The 22,794-nt window shown below is 40.1% G+C and overlaps 3 protein-coding genes and 1 long non-coding RNA gene across 13 annotated transcripts in view; 1 reads left to right on the top strand and 3 right to left on the bottom strand.

Annotated features, from left to right (window-relative positions):
• Positions 1–1,051: 1,051 nt before the first annotated feature.
• Positions 1,052–4,355, top strand: cirbpa (cold inducible RNA binding protein a). 2 transcript variants are annotated; one of them, XM_046051379.1, is made up of 7 exons: positions 1,052–1,204; positions 1,936–2,046; positions 2,163–2,269; positions 2,424–2,556; positions 2,635–2,788; positions 2,869–2,927; positions 3,445–4,355. In XM_046051379.1, exons 2-7 carry the CDS (start codon positions 1,947–1,949, stop codon positions 3,456–3,458), a joined length of 567 nt encoding a protein of 188 aa, XP_045907335.1. In that variant the 5' UTR covers positions 1,052–1,204; positions 1,936–1,946; the 3' UTR covers positions 3,459–4,355. The 2 variants fall into 2 exon arrangements, with proteins under 2 accessions (XP_045907335.1, XP_045907336.1); XM_046051380.1 differs by having other exon boundaries at positions 1,053–1,204; positions 2,424–2,535.
• Positions 4,356–6,685: 2,330 nt separating this feature from the next.
• ndufa13 (NADH:ubiquinone oxidoreductase subunit A13) lies at positions 6,686–11,639 on the bottom strand. Its single transcript, XM_046051381.1, has 5 exons — positions 11,483–11,639; positions 8,144–8,222; positions 7,966–8,037; positions 7,793–7,862; positions 6,686–6,932 (listed from the first exon to the last, which is right to left on the bottom strand). The coding sequence occupies exons 1-5, from the start codon at positions 11,613–11,615 to the stop codon at positions 6,813–6,815; spliced, it is 474 nt and encodes a 157-aa protein (XP_045907337.1). The 5' UTR covers positions 11,616–11,639; the 3' UTR covers positions 6,686–6,812.
• Positions 11,640–12,493: 854 nt separating this feature from the next.
• Positions 12,494–22,794, bottom strand: part of LOC123972883 (transcriptional repressor p66-alpha-like) — a 44,035-nt gene continuing 33,734 nt past the window's right edge. For 8 of the 9 annotated variants that reach the window (XM_046052616.1, XM_046052624.1, XM_046052623.1 and 5 more), the window contains exons 8-11: positions 15,471–15,732; positions 14,558–14,982; positions 14,205–14,463; positions 12,494–13,715 (exon numbers count right to left, since the gene is read on the bottom strand). In XM_046052616.1, coding sequence (XP_045908572.1) covers positions 13,576–13,715; positions 14,205–14,463; positions 14,558–14,982; positions 15,471–15,732 — 1,086 coding nt within the window. In that variant the 3' untranslated portion in view covers positions 12,494–13,575. The remainder of the gene's footprint in view (positions 13,716–14,204; positions 14,464–14,557; positions 14,983–15,470; positions 15,733–22,794) is intronic. The other variant, XM_046052625.1, reaches the window with a different exon arrangement.
• Positions 20,429–21,658, bottom strand: LOC123972888. The gene is made up of 3 exons (XR_006825495.1): positions 21,579–21,658; positions 20,588–20,658; positions 20,429–20,515 (listed from the first exon to the last, which is right to left on the bottom strand). It is a non-coding gene; the product is annotated as an uncharacterized LOC123972888 (long non-coding RNA).

Raw genomic sequence — 22,794 nt, 5'->3', positions numbered from 1 at the left:
CAACTCTGATGTCTCTTTTAATGCAGGCCATGAGCTCATCAGTGTCCTCTCCATGTTAGTTACAAAGCAAATCCCAGTCTGTTGTTTCGAAAGCAGCCCTGCACAGCCTCATGCGGGCTCCTTTAACTGTCTTCTCACAGTCCTAGTAGTCGCAGGCTGCCACTGGAGTAGAGGCCTATACAGGGGCCAAAGGTAGATCAGGTTGTGATCTACCTGTGATCTCAGAGAGTGGGGAAGACTGTGGGGCTGAATGCCTCTTTAAATACAGTCAGGAATCAAAAGAGTTCAATGAAGCACTCACAAAATTGGGAAAGAATATCATAATTGTTTTGTCAACCTGGATAGAGAGCGGCTGTAATACAGTTTTTTCAATAAAATAACTATTACATTGTAGTATGATACTGAAAGTTGTACAAATTGTTTTCATGAAGTATTCTTGGTTAAAATTGAGTTTGATACAAAACTGTAGGTAATCAGCACATAGGCAACACAGGGAGTGGACATTTTAAAACTGCACTAGGAGACAGCTTGTGTCCAGTAGTTCCACTTTTGTAAAGAAGAATGTTTGCATAGACTATTTACTTCTTCTTTAAGAAGCCATTATACATTATTATAGGCTACAAATCAGAGTATTTAAAAAGGGTTAGGGGGGTTAGGGGTTAGGGTTAGGGGTTAGGTTGTTTATTTGTCATTATACAACACAAGGTTGTACAACTAAACGAAATTTGTAGTTGTTTCATGCTACACACACAGAACATAACATATAATTAAGGGTAGCCTATATTCAAATATGGCAACATATAAAATAAATCAATAAATAGGCTATAGTTATTTATACACATACACTTTTATACACCCAGAACATTCCGCAGTGCATTTTTTTTTGCGCCTGGGGAGAATGTAAACAGCAGCAACAAGATGATAACATGGTTTCATCCTGACAATAAAAAGTGAGAAACAGTTTCCATCTTGACTGTGCTTCAGCACTTGGCATGCCAAAATGTAAAGCAACGCGACATGAAGTTTGGCTCTCCGGGGCAGCAGGTGGCGCTGTGGACCCGCCATTTTTGTTTATGACCCGCCAATAATGCAAAAGAAGAAGACGTCATCGTTCAGAGCAGTGAAAAGCGGAGCGCGCTGGTTTTCCTCTCTCATTCGGTCTGCAGCCCCGCGTCTCAACTAGTTGATACCAGCCAGTGAAAAGGTAAGGATTGTCTTTTTTTTAATGTGTTTTCACGGTAATTTTACCTTGAGTGTGTAGTCGACATGTTTACATAAATCTGCTGTTCCTAAAGCATTATTTTAGCTTTTGGCCTGTTAATAAATATACAATAGTTTAAAGATTTTAACGTTACTCAGGCTTTTAAATTCATAGGGATGAAAACCAGACGGTTGGTGCTAAAAGGGTTTGCATTGTTGCTGTATTTTATTTTGGGAAACTGTACCTGAAGGAACATTTATTACAGTATTTTATTCGATTATTTGAACAGTTATGTAACCCAGAAAACAAGGCGTCGAGCCGCATCTGAAGCTAACCGCTAGGTCGGTGAAACAAAAGGGAGCCCCATGAGCTCGGTGCTACAAAATGGCGCTGGAAGGAAAAAGCTAGCTAGCTAATCCGCTAATTTAATGGTACCACGTTTACGGGCCTGAAGCCTAACGCTAGCTCGGCTTGCCTCTAGCTGTAGCGGCGATTAATTTTAACGAGTTCAATGCGTTTTTTTTCTAGCTAAAGTCGGAATTAATGAATCGTTAAACACCAGCAGAATAAACTTAGGTACCAAATACGCATATAATGGCCATTTCGTGTCACGGGATCGCTGACCTATTTTCGTACTGCGTGAGCAGACGGTATTTGCCGATGTTTTTAAAGCAATGGGACTTAATTTATATTGTGTGCATTTGCTTTGGGTGATTGTGTCGTATTTTTCCTAGATATACCGAAAATGTCGGACGAAGGTAAATTGTTCATCGGAGGGCTGAGCTTCGAGACCAGCGAAGACACACTGGCTTCGGCCTTTGGAAAATACGGAACCATTGAAAAAGGTTAATCCTCTTTAAGCCTCTTTTGCGGTTTTCATTCATTGCTGTACCCACATTAAACTTTATTTAAACCATTGTTTGAAAATACTCATTTTAAATGTGACTATTTCCTCCATTAGTGGACGTGATCAGAGACAAAGAGACGGGAAGATCTCGCGGTTTCGGCTTTGTGAAGTACGATAATGCAGAAGATGCCAAAGATGCATTGAACGCCATGAACGGCAAGGTAAATGAACACTACAGCATTAACCTTTTTTTTAAAAATACGTTTTTGTAACTTATTTGAAACATTTTTACTACTTTTTGCACATGGTAAAATAGAAGTCAGTTTTAAGCCACTTGGAATCTGGGAATTAAATTTGCATTAACTTGTGTTGCAGAGTCTAGATGGGCGGGTTATTCGCGTGGATGAAGCAGGCAAGGGCGGACGTTCCAGAGGAAGTTTCGGCTCAGGACCACGGGGTGGAAGATTCAGCGGATCCAGGGGAAGAGGTGGGAGAGGTTATGCCAGAGGTGAGAACTGGCTTAGGACTGTTTGCTGTTTACAACCATTTTACTCACCTTGGTGATGAATGTACTCGTATCTGTAAGGTGGTGGATACAACGGAGACAGGGGATATGGTGAAAGGAGTTATGGCGACAGGAGCTTCGGAAGTAGCGACAGGAGCTTCGGAAGTGGCGGCTACAGGAGTGGTGGTGGTGGCGGAGGAGGATACTCCTCAGGCGGTGGATACAGAGAAAATAGGTAAGTGTGTTAAATGACTGAGAATTAAATTTTTTACTTGCCTAAGTCTATGAAATAATTCTTGTTTACTTAATTTCCAGGGGTCAGGGTTCATATGGTGACCGCTCTGGAACCTACCGCGATGGATACGATGGCTATGGTAAGCATCAATGATGTTTGTACTGTGTATGTAGCATTATGTTGGGGCTGTCATTTTCAAATGCCACCAAATTAACCCACACTGAACTTGATGGTTATATTTCAGTATTTAACATTACACGCGTGATTTTTTTTTTTTCAAAACATTTTATATGCTGTTAGACTGAGTGTCATTGAATCTCACTAGGCGCCATGTACATTAAAGACAATTTCACAGCCCCAACATATGAAGTCTTGTATCATGTATGCCCCTCAGTTTTGTACCTGAGCCCACGTTGACTCCACTCTGTAAGCGGTTGCCAAATTCTGCTAGTCCCCCAGTCCCACTCTGATAACGAGGCTGGCGATGAACAATGAAACACTGTTATTCTGACTGCTCGTATCTAAGCTGATGGAGCCCCTTAGGCAAAAACTGAGGGAGGGTTTTTGGACTGTCTGGTGGGTTGAAGGGGATGTTGTGAAACTCCAGTGTTGGAACTTTCAGTGTCTTTACCTGTGTGCCCACTTCCTATCCTCAGCTGCACACGAGTAAACATCTCCCTGATTCAAGATCATCACTTGGCTGGCTGTATTTCAAAGATGCGCTCCTCAAGAAATGTCCACGTGTTATTGCTGACCTTAGTTTGTAGTTCTGTTGTAGTAGCTCAAGCATCTTTAAAAAAAAAATGTAGCCTTTCCTTAACAAACCATGTTACAAATTACAGTTCAAGACTCTTACCATGCTTGATTGGGCATCTTTATTCCTCAAAGGTCGTTTGTTAACTAAAAGGCATTTGTGTAATCTGATTAGTACTTAAGTCCCGATTTGGGGATCAAACGACAGCTCTCCACATGGCTTTTCGTTGGAACAGACACTACCATTTGCGGTAGACCTCTTTTGTCCAGCACGTTAAAGTGTTTCCTGATTATTTTTTTGATTCCTTAAGTTTTTTTTATATTGAAATATCCGATGGGGCTTGTGTTTGTTTTTTTGTTTGTTTCCTACTTATTTCCCCTTCAGTCTGACTGACTGACCTCTTGCCAGGTTTAAACTGAGTGAGGAAAGATCAATTACTCTAAATAGGCTTTTGGGGGATTTTATGCTAAATTCCTTTTACTATTAAAAAAAACTTAGTTACGCTGAGGCTCCTGTGTGTTCAATTTCCCAAAAGAGTGAATTCCTTTCAGACTGGTGAACTACACATCCGAAGTGGCCGGCTGTTCATGAAGTCTGTCCAAGGTATCTTCTGTGCTCTGCTCAACATCTGCATTTTAAATGTGCTGTAAAATGGACTAATCTTGTTTAAGTGATTGAAAAAAATGTAACTTCGTTTCCCCAAAGTAATATCTCAACCGGGAACAGTTTTGTACTTTATGTTCTTTGTATGATCAACTTTTTTCTTTGTCAGTTTGGCTTCATGGAGCCTATTAAACAGACTGTGGAAAATAATCTTGATTCTTTTGCCTTTCAAAACTCGCATGGGGTAGTTAATTGCTGCGTTGAACAAAGTCACCTGCTCGAAGCGCTTAAAGTACACATGGATTTCTTTAGTGGGCAGTCATAAATTGGCAGTTTAGTTGGTGGTCTTGAAAAAGTGTAGAGGGATAAGCAGTAATTGGGTGCTTTTTTTTTTTTTTTTTTTAGAAAGTCCACTAATTTGACAGCTTACCTGTCTGGGTTCCTAAAGAGTTCATAACTAAAAATGGTTTTTGGCCCAGTTACCACTGTACCGGTCTGAAAACCATTGATTAGCCAAATGTGTTACTACTTCAGTGATTTGAGATCCAACGTAAAGTGAGGGTCGACTTAGCCCTAAAGTAGCACATGGAAATGCTGGGAAAACATCAGCTGGTGTCTGGTCATGTTAATGCTTCATTACATTCAAGAGGTCAGCTACTTCAAAAACCTACAAGTCCTTGGAGAGTGAAGTGTTGCGCCTACCAACAAGTGCTCATCAGAGATGAAAGCTGCTCTCTTGCCTAGGTCAAATGTGGAGAAAGTAGGCCAATGCACGTGAGGTAAAAATCTCCTTTTGCTTTGCTCACATCCTTCAAACTCAGTTCTCATTGTTTCCATGAATACCTTCAAGTTAGACGTTTTTAGTCCCCTGCTTCAGATGTCGACTACAACATGCCACGGCCTCTCCCCTGATTCATAAAGTCCATTCAGAAAATGTTTCTAAGATGCTCCTCTGGATTGTAGTGCTCCACCTCCTGAATCCACCAAAAAAGCATTGGCCTCTAAGTCGTGGGTAGTATGTGCTCAGTCCACTTCTGTTCACTGCATTAGTCCACAAATTTGCTCCAGTAATGTCCCACAACAGTCCTAATTGATGCACAAGGTGTCTAGACTGTATTCAGTTTTCTTTGTACACTTAAGTGGTGAGTTTCAGACTCATGAATAGGGTTGCATGCGTTTTGTGACTTTTTCTCATGTCAAATGTTAGTTACCGAGCTTAATCAATCTCTTAATCTCTTTCTTTAGAATAAACTGACTGTTGGAGGCTTCTGAATCTCCTCTGGACTGTCCTCACTAAAGTGTGCAGCTTTAGATGGCAGTGACTTGATGCAGTTATCAGGTAAAATCTCTAATGTAAAAGAATTGAGCCATCTTTCTGCTTCTGGCAGAGTTAAATTTCCCTGGCTGATCAAAATCTTACTGCTGTTTCAGGTCCAACTTGCATCTGTAAGCAGTGGCTAGATGGGAGGATCCTGCCAACTACAAGTTCAAGGTCTCTGAATATAGCATTGACTTGCCTGAGACATTTTCCAAATGTAATGGCTGTAATGCAAAGTCTGACCTAAGAAAGCAGGCGCAATGACTGTGTACTCTAGTGACTTAATTTGAGTTCACATTTTTCTAAATGAAGTCCGTTTCAAGCAACGGACATTTACACTGAAATTACTGTGTAATTGTATCTGACACTTGAGCAATGTTTGCTTTTTTTGTATTGCAAATTCAATAAAATTGTGGGGGGAGGAACCAACTCCAAACTGCTAATTCTGTTTTCTTTAACACAGTACTTGAGAAATTTTACTTGGGTGGCTCACATTTAAACTCAGATGTTTGTATTTAGTGGTCTCCAGTTATGGAGATAAGTTGTGAGATGCACCCAAAACACAGGGATACTTCCATATTGTCAGATTAGACTTGTTACTTGTTACTGAACTGTAATTGAGATCAAAGCTTCAAGTCAGATACAGAAAGGGTGACTACAGCTTACTTTTCACCACTGCAGTTGAAGTGCCAACCTTTGAGTTCCAGGTCACTTAAATCTCTGAAAGCTGTTTATCACCAAGCTTTCACTAAGGCAGTTGAGGATTAGTTAAATGACATATGGCCCAGGTAACGTGCATGGGATCAGCTGAAATTCAAACCATTGTGCTCAAGTTATTCTGTTTATCAAAATGGTCTTGGTTCAAGCTGGTCAATTTAAAGGATAAGCTAAGTATCTTAACTCTTAACTGGTTATAGACCTTGGCAAAACCAAAAGAGCCTGTGTTCAATTTGTGATATGGGGGTGAAAGATAAGTGATGCAATATAAAAATTTATACATTTCAGTGTGACATACAATGATAGTCATCATACCGGATGCATTTGTGTAAGCAGCGTTTTAATGTTGCTGGTCAAGGTCCAGATCATTTTAAACCTTTAGTTTAATAATGCACCATTGTGCGGTACTTCCACTGTTCGTCCCACCATTGGACATGATCTTACCTGAGAGGTTTATGCTGTGAAATTCATACCAAACCAAAAATGACAAGTGATAAACGGATGATGAGGTACAGAAAAAGAGATACTTTTATTATTGAACATTTACAAGCTGAATTGAGCGAGGGCTCAGCAGCATGTGATACTGGCTGTGGATTGTGTTGGAGCTCAGGACACTTGAGTCTTGGTGGTGCTTACACGTACCACAAGAAGCCAAAACGCTTGTGCAAAAGCTCTTCACGGGGCCGGAGGTTGAACAGCTCCTCTGACAGAGGGGGGACCCAGCGGTCTGTGTGGAAGACGCTCTCACCAACCTGCACGAGTGTTGAAGAGAGACCGATGTTAACCAGCATCTGGATCTAATGACATTACTCCCCCCAAAAACTAAAATTCAGTAGAAAGTTGCTGCTGCTAGGATGATTACTTACAGCATGAGGATTGCATGTATTATTGTCAAACTGCCAGGCAGTTTCAGTATGTGATTGTTTTATATAGTTATAATATTGTTTCATGGACAATAGGAGTACTTCAGAAATGTTACTAGAGATTATCATTTTACATATATTTGGTTTCTGTCTTGTTTTTTTAATAGCCTGTTTTTCAATATCTGTTGCGAATATTCACAGGTAAACTAAAATGAATTGCTGCAATTTATCTTCCATACATTGTTCTATACCAATAAAGCTTATTACTGTTAACACAATTAAGAGGTAATTGGAGCCTACACTCTTCCATAAGTGGATCAAAAATGACCTGCTAGTATTATTATTTCTATTCCACACAAGAATAAAGTTTGTAATGATAGAACATTTTAAAGAGAAACAGTTGAACATCAACCTTAGCTACTACTTAGTTACACTAACTATACAAAGACAAGTAGAGCAATGTTAGCTAACAATAATGTTTGCTTAAGAAAAATAGACATGCTTTCAAATAGTAATAAATGTGTAAACGTAGTCAGTAAACCAGCTATGGATTTAGTAATAGACATATATATAATTAAATGGATCAAAAGTAAAATTATATCTGTCAGTACATACTGTATAGCTGACCGATTTATTTAATGAGAATGAACGCTTCCTATAAATTTAAAATTTCATACAGGTCATTTGACCCAAAAAGAGTTCAAACACTTAACTGTTAAAAAGTAAACAAGCTAACAGCTTTTCTTTACCTTCCAACCTGGAACGTCCTTCATGACAATCGCCTCCTCTTCTAAATTTTCCCTCAGCATCCGTAAGGTCCTGGCCAGAGGGGAAATTCAGCAGTTACATAAATGTCTTGCATGAGGGGGGAACCACCAGATTTAAAAAGTTAACATGTATGTGTGTGACTTTTTATAGTCACCGTCGGTCATGCTCTGCCTGCAGCAGGGGCATCAGAGCTATTCTGGCTTCCATCTCCTCAATTTGCAAGCGCCTGCATTGCACAAACACACATCACCATGAGTTCCAACCTGATTGTAAAATATTATACAGACTGTAAATGAACATTTAAACCCAAAGCATAACAAGAATGATCCTACCTCCTTTCTCTGTTCCACCTGAAAAGCCTCCAGTAACCAAACACCATGATACCGATGCCAATGCCGAACATGCTATATCCTGTTGAGTAAAGAATCGATTAGTGACAGTTTAAGGCATTATTGTATTGTTCCACAGATGATTTGGTGTTTGAGTTACATCCCAACCACATTATCAGGCCAGTTTCAGTTGCTGTTTTTCTCTGTTATAAAGATGTAATCCATTAAAGTAGTAACCTGTCTATAAGATGATGAATGTCTGCAAAGCGGTGTCTTTAAAAGTCAAAGTCAACTTTATTGTCAATTCATATGTACAAGGCACATACAGGATTAAAATTGTTTCTGTGATTACCCACGGTGAATGTAGGACAAACCTAACAAAAACAATAATTGCAACTGTGGCTTACACCATCATAAGGCACGTAGATACTGATCAAACCAGTTTCACCGAGCTACTGATCAAACCAGTTTGACATATTTGATGAATGCTACGAATATTTGTTTGGCAGTGCCGCTCAGCTACACAACCACAGAGGAAGCCTCATGAAACTGACCTGTAACTCACACACAACAAACGACTCACATTTAGCCATCTGCAGATTCTAGGAAAGCAGTTTCTTTATTGTCACCAACAGTTTAGACCTACAGAGCGAGGCGCATGTTAAGGTTGTCAAAGAAAGTAATAGCTTCTACACCTGCAGAGGTGATAAGTTGATACTCGGAGCAGCTGTTTGAGGAAATGATGCGACACAAACTACCTTTTGTGTTTTGGTTGTGTTGTTGGAAGAAACTCTTTTTTTGTCTTTTTGTTTACAGGCCAAAATAAACTTTAAATTAGGGCTGGACGATAAGGCCAAAAAATTTTATCACGATAAAAAGTTTCATAACTTTCGATATCGATAATTATCACGATAAATATGAAATCGTTATTTCTTTCGAGTTTAAAGGCTGATTTTTGATTCTGAGTGGTATGGTATGGTCAACACTTGATGTCAAACAGTGGATCACTTCACAAATCTGAGGTAGAACATTCAAAACAATTATATGAGAAAATCTTTCTCAACAAATATGCATGAGTAAAATTAAGTAAAAGCTTTTTTCAGTCCTTTTTCCTCAACAAATAAAACATCTTAATAAAAAAATGAAGTCCTAATTGGTGAATGATTCAAGTGAATAAAATCAAACATTTAATATTTATTGAACATTTCTTATATTGTTATTGAAAAAGATTATATTGCGATAGTTGTTATTGTTTTATTGTCCAGCCCTACTTTAAATCTAGTTTCATTCATCAATATAATTTTAACAGCCCTTGATGTATATGGGTAACAGAATTTATTAACAGTAGTCCCAACTCACAACCACATCCAGTGTTACACCGCAGTGAACCTTCATGTTCTCTTAACCAATTAACTTAAATTCAGCTAGTGCCATTACAAAACGTTTTACAGTGCTTACAGACTGTACTTTGTTTATCAAAAGAGAGATAAACTGTAGGTAAATATGAAACCTCATTAATAACCTATTAGTCTTTTGTCCATCATGTAGCGGCACAGAAAAGTGCCGGGAGGTTAGATTGCTTCTGCATATCTGGGTCTGGACCTCGAAATTTACCAAGTATTTCAAGTGATTTGGTTTTCCCACATAGAGTTGGGTCAGATTCCAGCTAATCTGTCCACAAATCAGATATAGCTAGTAAGTACTTTCAAATGAATTTGACTCTTCTACAATACAGACGCCAATACTGCTCTTTGTCTTCATCTAGTGGTTAAAATGCGCCATTCTCCCAGCTTTTATTTTTAAAGTAGGGGAAAAGGTCCAACAGCATGACCCTTCACTTCCAGGTCAAATTGAGCAGGTGACGTTTTGCTGTTTGATTTTACGCTCAGGGGTACAGAAGTATATTGATGCCAAAACGTTTGAGAGAGCACAAAACAAACTGAAGCATTACTCCGTCTGCAAGTGCACAGGATTTGTAAGAAGAGATTTAGACTTGTGTGCAAGGGAGGACATAATCAGGAGCATAACAGATTATTTGAGCATGCAAGAGAAATCGTATGACTACATTTGAGAAAGCAATAGGAATTCTTGTGCTTGTAATGATCAAAGTTGCTCACGCACACTTTTGGCAGTCAGAATTCACTGAAAGCTTCACCTGTTCAATACAATACAGAGGAGCAACATCATAATAATTCAGCAGCTTGAACTTTTTTCCTTATGTGGAAAGACATGAGCCATGAAGCCCGGCTGTGGGTGTGTCCTCTAACAGTTTGCAAGTCTTGCAATCTCAAGTGCTCAGAAGCTGCTAAAAAAGTGGAGAAAATTAAAAGCAGACTCAGAAAAGAGTGCGTGCATGATCGGGATTGCATGCTCATATCTGATTCTGCCCTTATGAATCCATGCCTGCACTCTCTCAATTGTTCTCTTGCAGAATTTGATTTGTGCTCTCGCAAATGTTTTGTCATCAATAGACTTCCATACAAGGGATTTATACTGCCAAAAGTGAGTGTGAGCGAGGTAGGAGAATCCCTATTGCTGGCTCAAATGTAGTTGCACAAATCCTCTTGCATGCTCGAATCATCTGTTAAACTAACGATTCTGTCTCAGGCACAAATCTGATTCTGCTATTCCAACTCTGTGTCATCCCAAACTGAGCAGCTTTCACATTTGTTATGTGCTCTATCAATCCTTCTGACATTTGTATATTTCCAAACAGGAGGCAGACATGCCAGTACAGACCCAGTACGTATCATACTGGGAAAAGGATATGTCAAAGTATGATTAGAAAAGATTTGTTCTTTCATTTTTGGCAAGCAGGTGCACTCATCTGATTATTCAGATTTAAGTGCAACACCTGCCACAGTCAAATGAAAGATATTAGATTGAAAGAAGTACATTGGTCTTGTGATTTTCACACAGCAACTAGGCCGTCTATGCTTAACTAAAGCTGTTGTAATTAACGTTAACTGCATTTAATAAAAGCTCATTTAGAACAGTGTACAATGTTTGACTTAACATGCAATTAACCAAGTGCCAGTTTTAGCCAGTTAGCATGCAGCTATCATCACTGTCAATAACAATTCGCACCAAAGTGTTGTTTAGTCGCTTAAACATTTTTTCTATTACACCGTTAAAGACACATATATTGTTCCCCCATATAACAGGCATGACTGTGTCAGCATCCATCAACTTTAACATTTTTATTTTAGTACATTATCTTGTGTCTGACCCGTTAGCATTAGCCGCTGTTTAGTCAGTAGCAAGTGTCATACAACCTTGGCATACTCAAGAACTCGTGCATGAATCTGTACATTTCGGTAACTGAGTATGTAATGAAAGTACCCGAGAGTCCTCGCTTCGGTAGATTCCTCTTATAATCAAACGAGGCATAGCCTCCCAGAGGAGCCATGTCCTGCTTCACCTTGGACCCCGCCATCTTCCTCCAGCCTTCTACACAACACGATGGTGACGTCATTACGCTTTTTTCTCGTGCGTAAAAGCTTCTGCGGCGCTCTATCACCCCCACCCGTCTGGAGGAGAACTTGACCGTACTAAATCCTAATCAATTTACAAAAGTCCATATAAACCTAGACATACTATAGCTAGGGGTTTAGATGTTTTAAACTTCCCAGCTTCCAGGTGGCCAGTTTCCATATTAAATTCATCCTGTAGACGTTGCTTTCATAGTGACTGTTTTATATGAATTAACATTCACATTAACAACAGGCATTTGAATTTAGTTTATTTCTGCCTACCAGTTTTATGATTTTTGTTTTATGAACTGTATATTGTCTGCCACGTAGCAGAAGGTAATTACAAAATGTGACAAATAAACCTGCCTTCTAACCAAACAAGCGCATGCAAAGCACAAATATTGTCTTTTGTGACAGATGACCTTAATGGTTCACATCTAACACTGTGGTAGAAGTAATAAGATCCTTAACTTAAATAAATGCAGCAGTACCACAGAGTGGCGTAAAAGTACAAAAGTATTGTACAGAAGCAAAATGCACTTGAAGTGTCAAAAGCTAAAGCACTAATGCAGCTACATGCCCCTGTCAGTGATACATTTTATACTTTTGTATTATTATTGGTGGTGCAAAAACATGTATGCAGGATGGCAATGTTGTAGATGGCTGAGGTATAGTTAGTATTTTAACTACTTCATATCTTGTTGGGCAGTTTAATCTGTAAAATCATATTGTATTAGCTGATCATGTTTTATGTATTTTCCTCTGAAATGTAGTGTAGCAGAAGTTATAGCACTGAAAATGTCATACCATTAGGTTTTGTTTCTAGATGAAATGTAATACCAGTGTCATATTATCCACACATAATACATGAAAACATGTATTTAAAATTTATATTTTTTATTATTTCTGTAGGAGCTAGGAAAAAAGTAAACCAAATAAAACGTTAACATAAGTTTGTACAATGCAGTTAAAATTGGGAAGTAGAGAAATTACACAATATGGTTAGGAGTACGAGATAAAGATGTTCTTGTGTATTCCAGGATCTTGGTAGCTGGGAGACCTTCCCTTTAAGAACTGATTCAGGGCTAAGTATATGTCGCAAAAAGTAGGAATTATAGTTGAATAAATCGGAGGCAAGATCTGTGGCTCCAGTAAGACAAAGTCAGCTCAATTTGCATTTTTTCAGCAACAGCATAACACTCAAAATAATCTTACAATGTTGACATTAATATAAAATAAGCAAATTACAGATGGTAATTACAGATGAATTGAGCAATGACACCATGCTTCTTCAGCTAAGGTGCAAAATGAACAGAGGGGTTTAAGGGTAGGCATGCTGTTAAACAAAAACAAAGCTAGAATAAACTCTTCATTTGTAGAAACCACAATATTTTGAGTGATTTTTAACAACAATTCAAAAAAAATAACTTATTGTAAATAGAAAATAAATTCAAACATTTAACTACAGGGGTGATGTACTGAACATTTACAACTTATTTTGTTTTTGTTTAAAATAAATGGTGTATTTTGTTATATGTGAACTTTTGGGTATGACTATAACCATTCAAGTGTCAAAAGGTTGGGTCAGTTTGACCCACATCATGGCAGAGCCTTTTTATCAAAGTACTCAATGCAGACATAACCTCTTATCACACCATGACTGAACCACCCAGTCTGGAGGACACAAGTACCCAGGGAAGCCCTTCAAGTATATGATTTTTCTTTGCCCCACTATAATCAAAATGGTTTCTGCACAATTACCAAAGAACAGCGCATCTCAAAATAAACAATACAAAATAATAAAACTAAAACAACAATCATACAAAAGGTAAGGAAGGAACGTTTCTTCACTTTAGGAGATTGTATTTGCTTAACAGTCCTCTGGGGGTTGCTGTTGACCGTATTATTGGAACTGAGGAACTCTAACAAAAACTACTAATGAATAGTAGAGTACGGTTTCAATTATTTCCATGTATTTGCAGTCTGCGAGATCGACGAGCGAGAGGGGATCATGTCCAGCAGGTACTCCCTCTGACGAGCGTCGACGGTGGCTGACGTCTTGTGACCTGTCAGGCTGGGGTTCACATAGGCCATAGTGACTCCTGTGAACATGCAAGAGAGAAGCAGGTCAAGGTGAGGAGCAAGCTGCATGCTGTCAGTTGTGGACGTTTTTGAGATGAATAAGAAAACACATTTGACATAGCCACCTGTGTCCCCACAACACACAGACAGACACAAAGAGAGAAAAAAGGAAACATTCTACTCTAAAGGTATAGTAGAGGCACCAGGAAAAAATTATGACACCACCAAACTAAGGGACTAAAGTAGGAAGATGGAGATCACTTGCAGGGAGAGAACTGGAGAGTGGGATTGTCTTGTCCGAAAACATTTCCTCCCGCATGTTTTGCAACTGTATTTTTTCTCTAGTGTGTGACACTATACTAGATTGCAACTTTTGTGTGAGATTCCTTAACACTACACAAAAAAAGACGGCACTAGGATGTTCAAGGATTGCTTTTGGACCAGACAGGAATTTTGAATGAGAGCAGATGTCAGGTGCCAGAGTTGGGCTGGTATTAATGTGAGTCTACCTGTATTGCTGTTGCTCTGCTTCTTCCATGCAGTGGATGAGGAACTACCTCCGCTGAAATTCCTGCCGCCGTCGATTCCACTGCTGCTCACCTTTGAACTCTGGACAGAGCGGTGGGAAACATGGTCATGCTTACCTGGCCGGCTGACCAAAGCTGCAGCCGCCACCGCGCTCTGCAGCTGGGAGGAGGAGGAGAAGGAGTGGGGGACGCCCCTCAACCCCACTGATGAGATACCATGGGACAGCTGGCCATGGGAGCTCTGAGGTGAGTTAAAGACACAGAGGGCAGTTCTGAGATAACAGCAGCATTGACCGCCCAAGTTATTTCTCTTTGAAAGATAAACTGATTCTAACCTGCTTGATTGAGTGACGGTGAAGAATGTTGGCTCCTCGGTTGGCCTGGTGGTGGTGCTGGAGGGACGACGCTCTGGCCTGAGCCTGCTTCAGCTGCTGAGACACCAGCTGCTCTACTTTCATCGCTGAAGAGGCAGATGAAGAGGACGAGGAGCTACTGTGGGAGACTGGTGAGGACGTCTGCTGCATAATATGCTGCTCTATTTCCTGCTCTTGTTGCAGTGCTTTGACAAATGCAGCTTTCAGCCTATTGGTATGCTCAGCTTTCAAAGCCCTTTTTTGATTGGATGACATGCAGTGTTCACAGAGGACTGCCCCGCCTTTTGTCTTGTCCTGCCTCCAGCGGCAGGTGAAGTCAGTGTTGCACTGGGTGCAGATGAAGGGGTCTCTGACATTGGGCTTTGACAGTGCTACACCTGTCTTTCCTGGATGGAGAGAGATGGGAAACCAGAGGCACTGAATGAAAACGGACAGAGGTGCTCGTATGGTGTCAAAGAAGTAGTTAGAAACTACACATAGTTCTAGCTACACATAGACAATATTTTTTTTCCCATAAAAATGGGCAGGACAATTTTTAACACCTGTTTGAAACAGATCCAACATCTAATCCTAACATCTAGGGCTGAAACGAATGGCTATTTTCATTTTTGATGAATCTGACAGAGATGTCACAAAATTGCTTCTTTTGTCCAACCAGCAGTCCAAACCTAAAGATATTCCGTTTACTATCATGCAAAACAAAGAAAAACAACACATGCTCAAAATTTAAGTTTGACATTTTTAACTGAACAATTACTTGAACGATTAATGACAACTATTTTTCTGTTGATCGACTGATTGATTAATTGACTTATAATTTTACCTCTACTATATGTAAACAAAAGCCATGAAAAGAAACAGAAAACCCACGCACCTCTGTGGATGGTATCCAGCAGATTCTGTACCACTTCTTCCAGTCCCACCAGGTAGATAAACTCATTATTGGCTGCAGAGGGCAGAAAGTTAAACTCTGGGGCAGGGGGCTTGGGTGGGGGAATCTCCAGGAGGGTCTTCTCCAGTTGTTTCCGCAGGGCTAGTTTAGCTGCAGCTTGGCGGCTGGCTGGAGAGTCATTCATGCTAACCACAGACATGCCGCTGCTTCCTGAAGAAGAGCCCTTCAAACTGGATGGTGAGGCCTTTGAAAATAAGCACAGACGAGAAGAAATAAGACAGGTGTACTGTAAACATCCAGGCAAGATCAGAATATCTTTGACTCTCTGAGCAACACAGAAATTACCAATGTTGATTAATTATAATAATAATAATAATCTTCATTTGTAGAGCACTTTTCAAAAACAAGTTACAAAGTGCTTCAACAAGTGCAAAGACAACAATACAATATCCAAAAGACAACAATACAAGCAAGAAAACATTGAAAAGACCAAAATACACGGTTAAGATAAATATAAAATAAGTAAAATAGAATAAAATAAAAGGGATAAAATAAAGTCAAATAAGATCGGGAAAGACTTAAAAGAGTTCACTGACTCAGCCGACCTGATTTCCTCGGGCAGGCTGTTCCAGAGCCTCGGGGCCCTGAAAGCAAACGCTTTGTCCCCTTTAGTTTTCAGTCGAGACTCTGGAACAGACAACAGACCTCTCAGGATCTCAAGGTACGTGCTGGTGTGTATGGGACTAAAAGGTCAGAAATATAACAAGGCGAGAGGCCATGAAGAGCTTTAAAAGTGATCAACAAAATTTTAAAGTCAATTCTAAAAACACACTGGGAGCCAGTGTAATGAAGCTAAAATAGGGGTGATGTGGTCATATTTCTTTGTTCTGGTTAAAAGCCTGGCAGCTGAGTTCTGGACAGTCTGGAGTCGATCAGTAGATTTTTGGGTTAAACAAGTGAAAAGGCTGTTGCAATAATCCAGGCGTGATGAGATGAAGGCGTGTAAAATGGTCTCGGTGTCCTTAAAAGTTAACATAGATCGAATTTTTGCCATATTTCTAAGTTGATAAAAACATGATTGAACAAGCTTTGTGGTGTGCTGCTCGAAATTTAAATTACTATCAAACCAGACACCAAGGTTCTTTGCAACAGGCTTAATGTGATTTACTAGGGAACCAGCAGATGGCAGTATTTGTTTTGCCATCTGCTGGGACACGATGACCAGGATTTCTGTTTTGTCTGAGTTCAGCTGGAGGAAATTATTTGACATCCATTTTTTATCTTCACAAAGGCAGTTGTTAAGTGAACTCAGCATTCCAGGGTCTGTGGATCTGACGGGCAAGTATATTTGTGTGTCATCAGCATAAATATGAAAAGAAATGCCATGTTTATGGATAATATGTCCAAGGGGAAGCAGATACAAGGAAAACAAAATGGGTCCTAAGACCGACCCCTGAGGCACACAATATTTAACTGGACAGAACGAGGAGACATAGTTGTTTACAGACACGCAAAACTTCCTATTTGACAGGTAGGATTAAAACCATTCTAGGGCAGTACCCTAGAATGGTAATTGATAACGTAATGTTGACGGAACGCAAAAGGCGCTAAAAATATTTATTTATGTTACGTTAGCTAAAATAGTAACGAAGTAATATTAATTATCAGCTGCATGTCATTACTAAGCTAATTACGAGATGTTTCTTTTGGATTTTGAATATCAACGCTGACTGCCACATACTGATTTTGTTTTTATTTTATTTTACTAGGCCTATTTAAAATGATTGCAGATCAGCGCTGTAGCACATCCTCTCGCTCATCCCTCTCTCTCTCATAAACACCGCAGCACAAATTTGTCCAACACAACGCTGGCAATGTCGGAGACCCAGCTTTAAAAAGTTATTAGTAATGACGAATGGTTTAAGGTACATCAAGGAACATCTGGCTCGTGATGTCGCCTACAAAACATTCTCCACTGAGTTATTGCCTAAAACCTATAAGCACTTTTAAACAGCAGCAGTATGAAAGGGGCTGTTGCTTTATTATTCTAAATAGACACTGTTAGTTTACAGTTGTGGTTTTAGTACTTGCTTTTATTTTATATAGTTCCAAAGCAAAAATCTTTGTTAAAAGTAAAGTTAAAAGTTTTAAAGTTAGTATAGAGAGCCTAAGTCACTCACTTCCACTTCCGGGTCATGGGAGCTTATTTTAGAAAAATTATGTACGGTAGTGAATTGCGAGACACAACTTATCTTTTTATCCCGTTAGAATTGATCCTTGAATTACACATATGAAGTTGGTCAATTTAAAATATAATTTTGCAAGTCAAGAAAGTAGCATTTTGTCGTAAAACAGTAAAGTTACATGTCGTTTTGTGTGAAAACTGTTCAACGAACTACATCTCTCGTCTCGCACAGTATACGTCACCAACATGTTAGCGCGGTAATGCTAGCTAACGTTCGTTGCTTGGTTGCTACTAGCTGGATTACTAAGCTGTGTTCCATGCAGAAATATATCTCACTTAATGGGTTTAATCCAACGACTCTCAGTCCTTTTATCACATCATCCTCTCACGTAAGTTTTTTGACGTTAGCTTCAGAAACGTTAGCTTCATTCATTGAGAGAGACAGTTACGACGTCACATACGCGACTTTTGGGTTTGTGGTCTATGTAATTACGTATTTTCAAAGTCTTATACCTAAACAGTTTTACATCAAACTGAAACTTTCTTGACTTTAATATGTATCTTTTAAATTGACAAACATCATACGTGTAATTCACAATTCAGGGCACAATTCAAACGGGATCAAAATATTTGTTGTCCCTCACCATTGACTACCGTACAATATATTTCCGAAATAAGGTCCCATGGTGGTCCACCGGAAGGGGAGGGACTTAGGCTCTCTATAAAACAGTGAATTCCTGCAGTTATTCTCCTAAAAGTTCGCTTTCTAACGCTACATGTCCTCCTGCTGCCGCTGTCCGCACCGTGTGATTACCGGTACCGTTGGAAAGCTCTCTCTCTCTCCTGCACACCGAAATCTGATTGGCTAGTGTCGATTTCTGACAGCATGATTAGTTTAGACGTGTCACGTGGCGTCCTTTGACACTTCCTGCTTTAGGTTTATGCGAGTGGCTCTGTATGACTGTTCAGACATGCTGTCACTCATAATTTCATTCCTGACTTTATTCCAAAGGTTTTCACAGAGGGGTTTGTTCATTTATAATTCACAGCCTAAATTATAGAACGGTTTTTTTATGCCTTTTTTGACATTATTTTCTGATTTAAGAAATAAAAAGGGAAATCCAAAATCCCAACTGTGGAAAAAACTTGTGTCAACAAAATAAAAAAAATATTTTTGAACTTGACTCAGTTTTTTAAACAGATGCAAATTAGTGCATATTTCATTAGATACTGACTCATTTGCATATTTAAACATAACATTTCAGAAAACCTGTAATAAAAAAGATTATTGTCTTAATGTGAGTCATCAACCAGGGAAGTTTCATGGTTTCATTTTCTGTTAGGGCTGAAACTAGAGACTATTTTGACTGAAATGAATAATCGACTGTTTGGATTATGAATTGCAAAATTACACAATGCCTCTCATTTAAGTCATCAGCTTTTAAATTAAACTTGAGGATGGTTTAGATGCTAAGTAACAGACAAGACAATCAAATGAATACTGCTTTCAAAAATACATCTTTTAATGAACGTTTCTGCTGCAGCAACAGAAAGTTCCACTGAAATCAGGTCCTTTCATGGACCAAACAGGTAAATACAGTAAGAAATAACTGTGTGTTCAGCGCTGTGCGAGCACTCAGCTGATCTGCTGTCTAGTGACGGTACTGCAACACGCCGGGACAAACTGGCACTATCTTTATACAAAGAAAGGAACAACGTCATGTGTCACATCTGCCGAATTTACAAGAGGGGACCAACGATAATGATTTTGCAGTAGACAGCGTTTCAAAGGTTGATATTATTTCCCCACAGCCAAAAACTCTCACGCACAGACCGGAGAACTGTTTTCTTTTCTTATTTCTTAAGAAAGTATGAAACTGTCCGGTGTTGTCTGATATTGCGCACTCGGCAGCAACACGTTCTCCAGCTGGGAACGTCGCCATGAGCGATGCATCGTTTATGATTGTAAAGTCAGGGCACATCTGTAAAGTGAACAGGACCGTTAACGGTACACGTATTCGTACCGGACCGTTTCGGTACAGGACTTTCAGAATGCAGTCTTTAACGTCATATATTAGGCTTGTTTTGTGTGTGGAATATACGTATATAATTCCAAGTTTCCAGACGGACATATTAAGTGGCGGACCATGCGGCGCTACAACGCTACATAAGCAGCCGCTTTAGCCCCGCCCCTCACTAACTAGTGACTTGAGCATCACAGCCAGTGCAGAGAAGACCCTTTTATATAATTTATTTATTTATTATGTGTAATTTGGAAGTTTGTTTAAAAAATTGTAAACTCATTTGCATGTTTACAAAAGTTCATAATAAACCAGCAGCAATTTAAGGTTTGCATTTTTTCCCCTCTCTGTACCGAAATAAACCGAACCGTGACTTAAAAACCGAGGTAAGTACCGAACCGAGATTTTTGTGTACCGTTACACGCCTAGTATAATAATTACTTGCTACGCTAACCGCCATTAACGATTCACTGACTGAGGGAAACTGTATAGAAAACGTTACAGCTCATAACGTGAAGTAACACGGCTTTAACGTTAAGACGAGTCTTCATCATCCAGAGAGCCTCCTCTCCGGATGAGCTGCTTCTAGGCCACAAGAGGTCAACGTTTGCAAATTCTGCAGTTCACAACCTTTTTGGCCGAGTGAGGAATCAAGTGCTCTGGAGGTTTTTAGGTTGTGAAGGTGTTAATACCGTCACTTTAACTTTACTGTTCACATCACTTTACTCCGTTACACTCACCGGCTCCTCGACGTGTCGGACTGCTTCGTCTTTACAGGTCAGAGAGTTCCTCCTCTTCGCCTCCTCTCGGTCCTCAAACGGCTGAAACGGAGAGTGAGTCTGAGAACAAGCTCCTCGTGTTGCGTTCACTGACCCGCCCTGTCTGTAACTCACCTTGTGTTTGCCGGTCTGTCCCGATGGAACGTCTGAACACTTTGGGATGAGAGCAGGCGAGACGAAGAACTCTGCAGAGACAAAACGACAGAGTCACTTCCTGCTGAGTAACAACAGCAGCCGACGCAAACTGTTCACTACCTGAACAAGAGAGGCTTTTTAACTGATCGTTTTACATTTGTTAACATTTAAATAAAATTTTACATAAACACAGACATGAAAATCAGGAGTGGATGAATAAAATCTTCTATCACGGTCTGTATAATCATTTATTTAATGTTAGAATTAATTTTCGGGAAAAACAATTGAGAGTTTGTAGATAAAATAAGCTGACACGTCTTTTCTTTTGGTTCATTTAGTGAATTAAATACCTGCAGATCAAATTTCTTCATCACAGTGATGCACAAATGATATAACAATCCAATATTACCATAACACAGTCCTGATTATTGATTTATTGATACACCCAGAGTGGTCTGTGTGATTATATCACAAACTCTTGTCTAAAGTAATGATTATGTTCACTACGGATAACAAGGATTCAGGAGACCCTAACTGGTGAATGAGTTAAGTATAATTTAAGAAAATGTAGAGACTAAATGATGCAACAGGTAGTAGTACTGTAGTACTGTATCTGCGCTTCCTGCAGCTGTACAAGTCCGGACAAGTCCTCTGACACCAGACCTGGTTACACATCTGACCAAAAACCACAGAATAACCCGGTTTATACCTACTGCCTGCAACGTCTACACATTTAAATGAATGAAACAGGTCAGTAAACATGCTGGTGAACCATGTCCCGCCTGTTTTTATGATATTCTCAACGGTCTGTACCCAAACTCAGCTGACTGGAGGTCAGTTTCTGCTTCTCACCAAACTACACGAGAATAAAACACATTTTAATTCTGCCTTTAATATGACTAAAACTTATCTTAACTCAGCTGTTCACATTATATTTTCTGTAGACTGAATCGGAGTCAGTCAGTTTTACCTGTCAGACGTTTGGAAACTCTTCAGGCCTCAGCTGTTAACATTAAAGTTAGAATAAAGTCAGACTAAAAGCTGGAAAACTCTGGTTGTGTTTTTCTTGCGGTTGGTTTGTAAAACAAACACCCAGCGGCGGCGCTGCTACAGCGGACTGTTAGCTGTAGTTTCCCCGGTAAACACACCGACCTCTCCGGCTGTCGCAGCTCCTCCTGCCCGGCCTGCTGCTGCTCCTCTCGGGGTCACTCCTCCTCCGGAGCCGCTCTTCGCTGCCGGAGTGTCTCTGGGCTCGGCAGAGGGGACAGGCCGGGTGTCCGCTCGGCGGGCTGCCGCCGGACTGCCCCTCCGCGCACGCCGAGCACTTCTTCGTCTCGTTCTCCGGCGGACTGGACCCGGAGCCGCACCCAGCTCCGGGCCCGGACCGGTACCTGCCGGCGGCTGTGCTGGCCGGTCTACCCGGCCGTTCGGCGGACCCTGCGGTCGCCATCTTCCCTGGTGAGTCTTCTCTCTCCGGTCCGCTCTCAAAACAAACCCCGCCCTGCCGCCGCCGAGACAACTCGTCCTGGCTGCGGCCGGCGGGACATCTAGCCCCGCCCACATCCGTGCTGGATGTGTCAGTCGTGCTCCGTTCAGGACAAGCGGGAAATTCGGATGCTTACCAATGTCCTATGTATTTAGTGCTGCGTTTACGACACCTGTGAACTGCCGTTTTAAAGTAAAACGAATCAAATGAATTTTATCAACGAACACAAACATCATTATTCCGTCCAGATAAGTGAACAGTTCTCTGAAAAAACAAAACAAATATTACATTACAGTTCCTGCTCTTTTCTACAGATCATTTTCAGTGATGATCTAGCTGGTGTGACAAACAGAGATCACATCAGCATCAATATAATATTTAATAACACTAATATGTCTAATATGTTCCTCTCTGCTGAAGAATATAAAGACGTGCAGTCTGTGGCTTTGACTTATCTGTGACAAATTGATCTAGCCTTGTTTTAATGCTCTGTTTCCTTATTATAAATACACATTTTTATAATATTCCCCTAGATTTTTCTGTTATTCTTTTGAAGAGCCCTTTGTGTTCTTGTGTGCTTGACAAGTGAATGTAAAATGTGACCTGACTAACAACGCTGGCGCAACATAATGTTAAAATAATTTTACAGGGCACTTTACTGTAAAGATGGTCAACTGTCTTCCAGGTTTTCCAGGACGAG

The sequence above is a fragment of the Micropterus dolomieu genome, linkage group LG06 (assembly GCF_021292245.1).
Source record: "Micropterus dolomieu isolate WLL.071019.BEF.003 ecotype Adirondacks linkage group LG06, ASM2129224v1, whole genome shotgun sequence".
In the NCBI taxonomy this organism is placed as follows: Eukaryota; Metazoa; Chordata; class Actinopteri; order Centrarchiformes; family Centrarchidae; genus Micropterus; species Micropterus dolomieu.
Note: the sequence above shows the minus strand (reverse complement) of the source record. Positions and strands in the feature narration are given on the sequence as shown.

Coding starts and splice junctions, on each gene's coding strand:
- ndufa13 (XM_046051381.1), bottom strand. CDS start 11,615: ATGACGTCACCATCGTGTTGTGTAGAAGGCTGGAGGAAGATGGCGGGG. Junction 7,863..7,965: donor CAGGCAGAGCATGACCGACG/GTGACTATAAAA, acceptor CCCTCTGGCCAG/GACCTTACGGATGCTGAGGG. Junction 6,933..7,792: donor AGGACGTTCCAGGTTGGAAG/GTAAAGAAAAGC, acceptor ACACTCGTGCAG/GTTGGTGAGAGCGTCTTCCA.
- cirbpa (XM_046051379.1), top strand. CDS start 1,947: ATGTCGGACGAAGGTAAATTGTTCATCGGAGGGCTGAGCTTCGAGACC. Junction 2,270..2,423: donor TGAACGCCATGAACGGCAAG/GTAAATGAACAC, acceptor CTTGTGTTGCAG/AGTCTAGATGGGCGGGTTAT. Junction 2,789..2,868: donor GGTGGATACAGAGAAAATAG/GTAAGTGTGTTA, acceptor CTTAATTTCCAG/GGGTCAGGGTTCATATGGTG.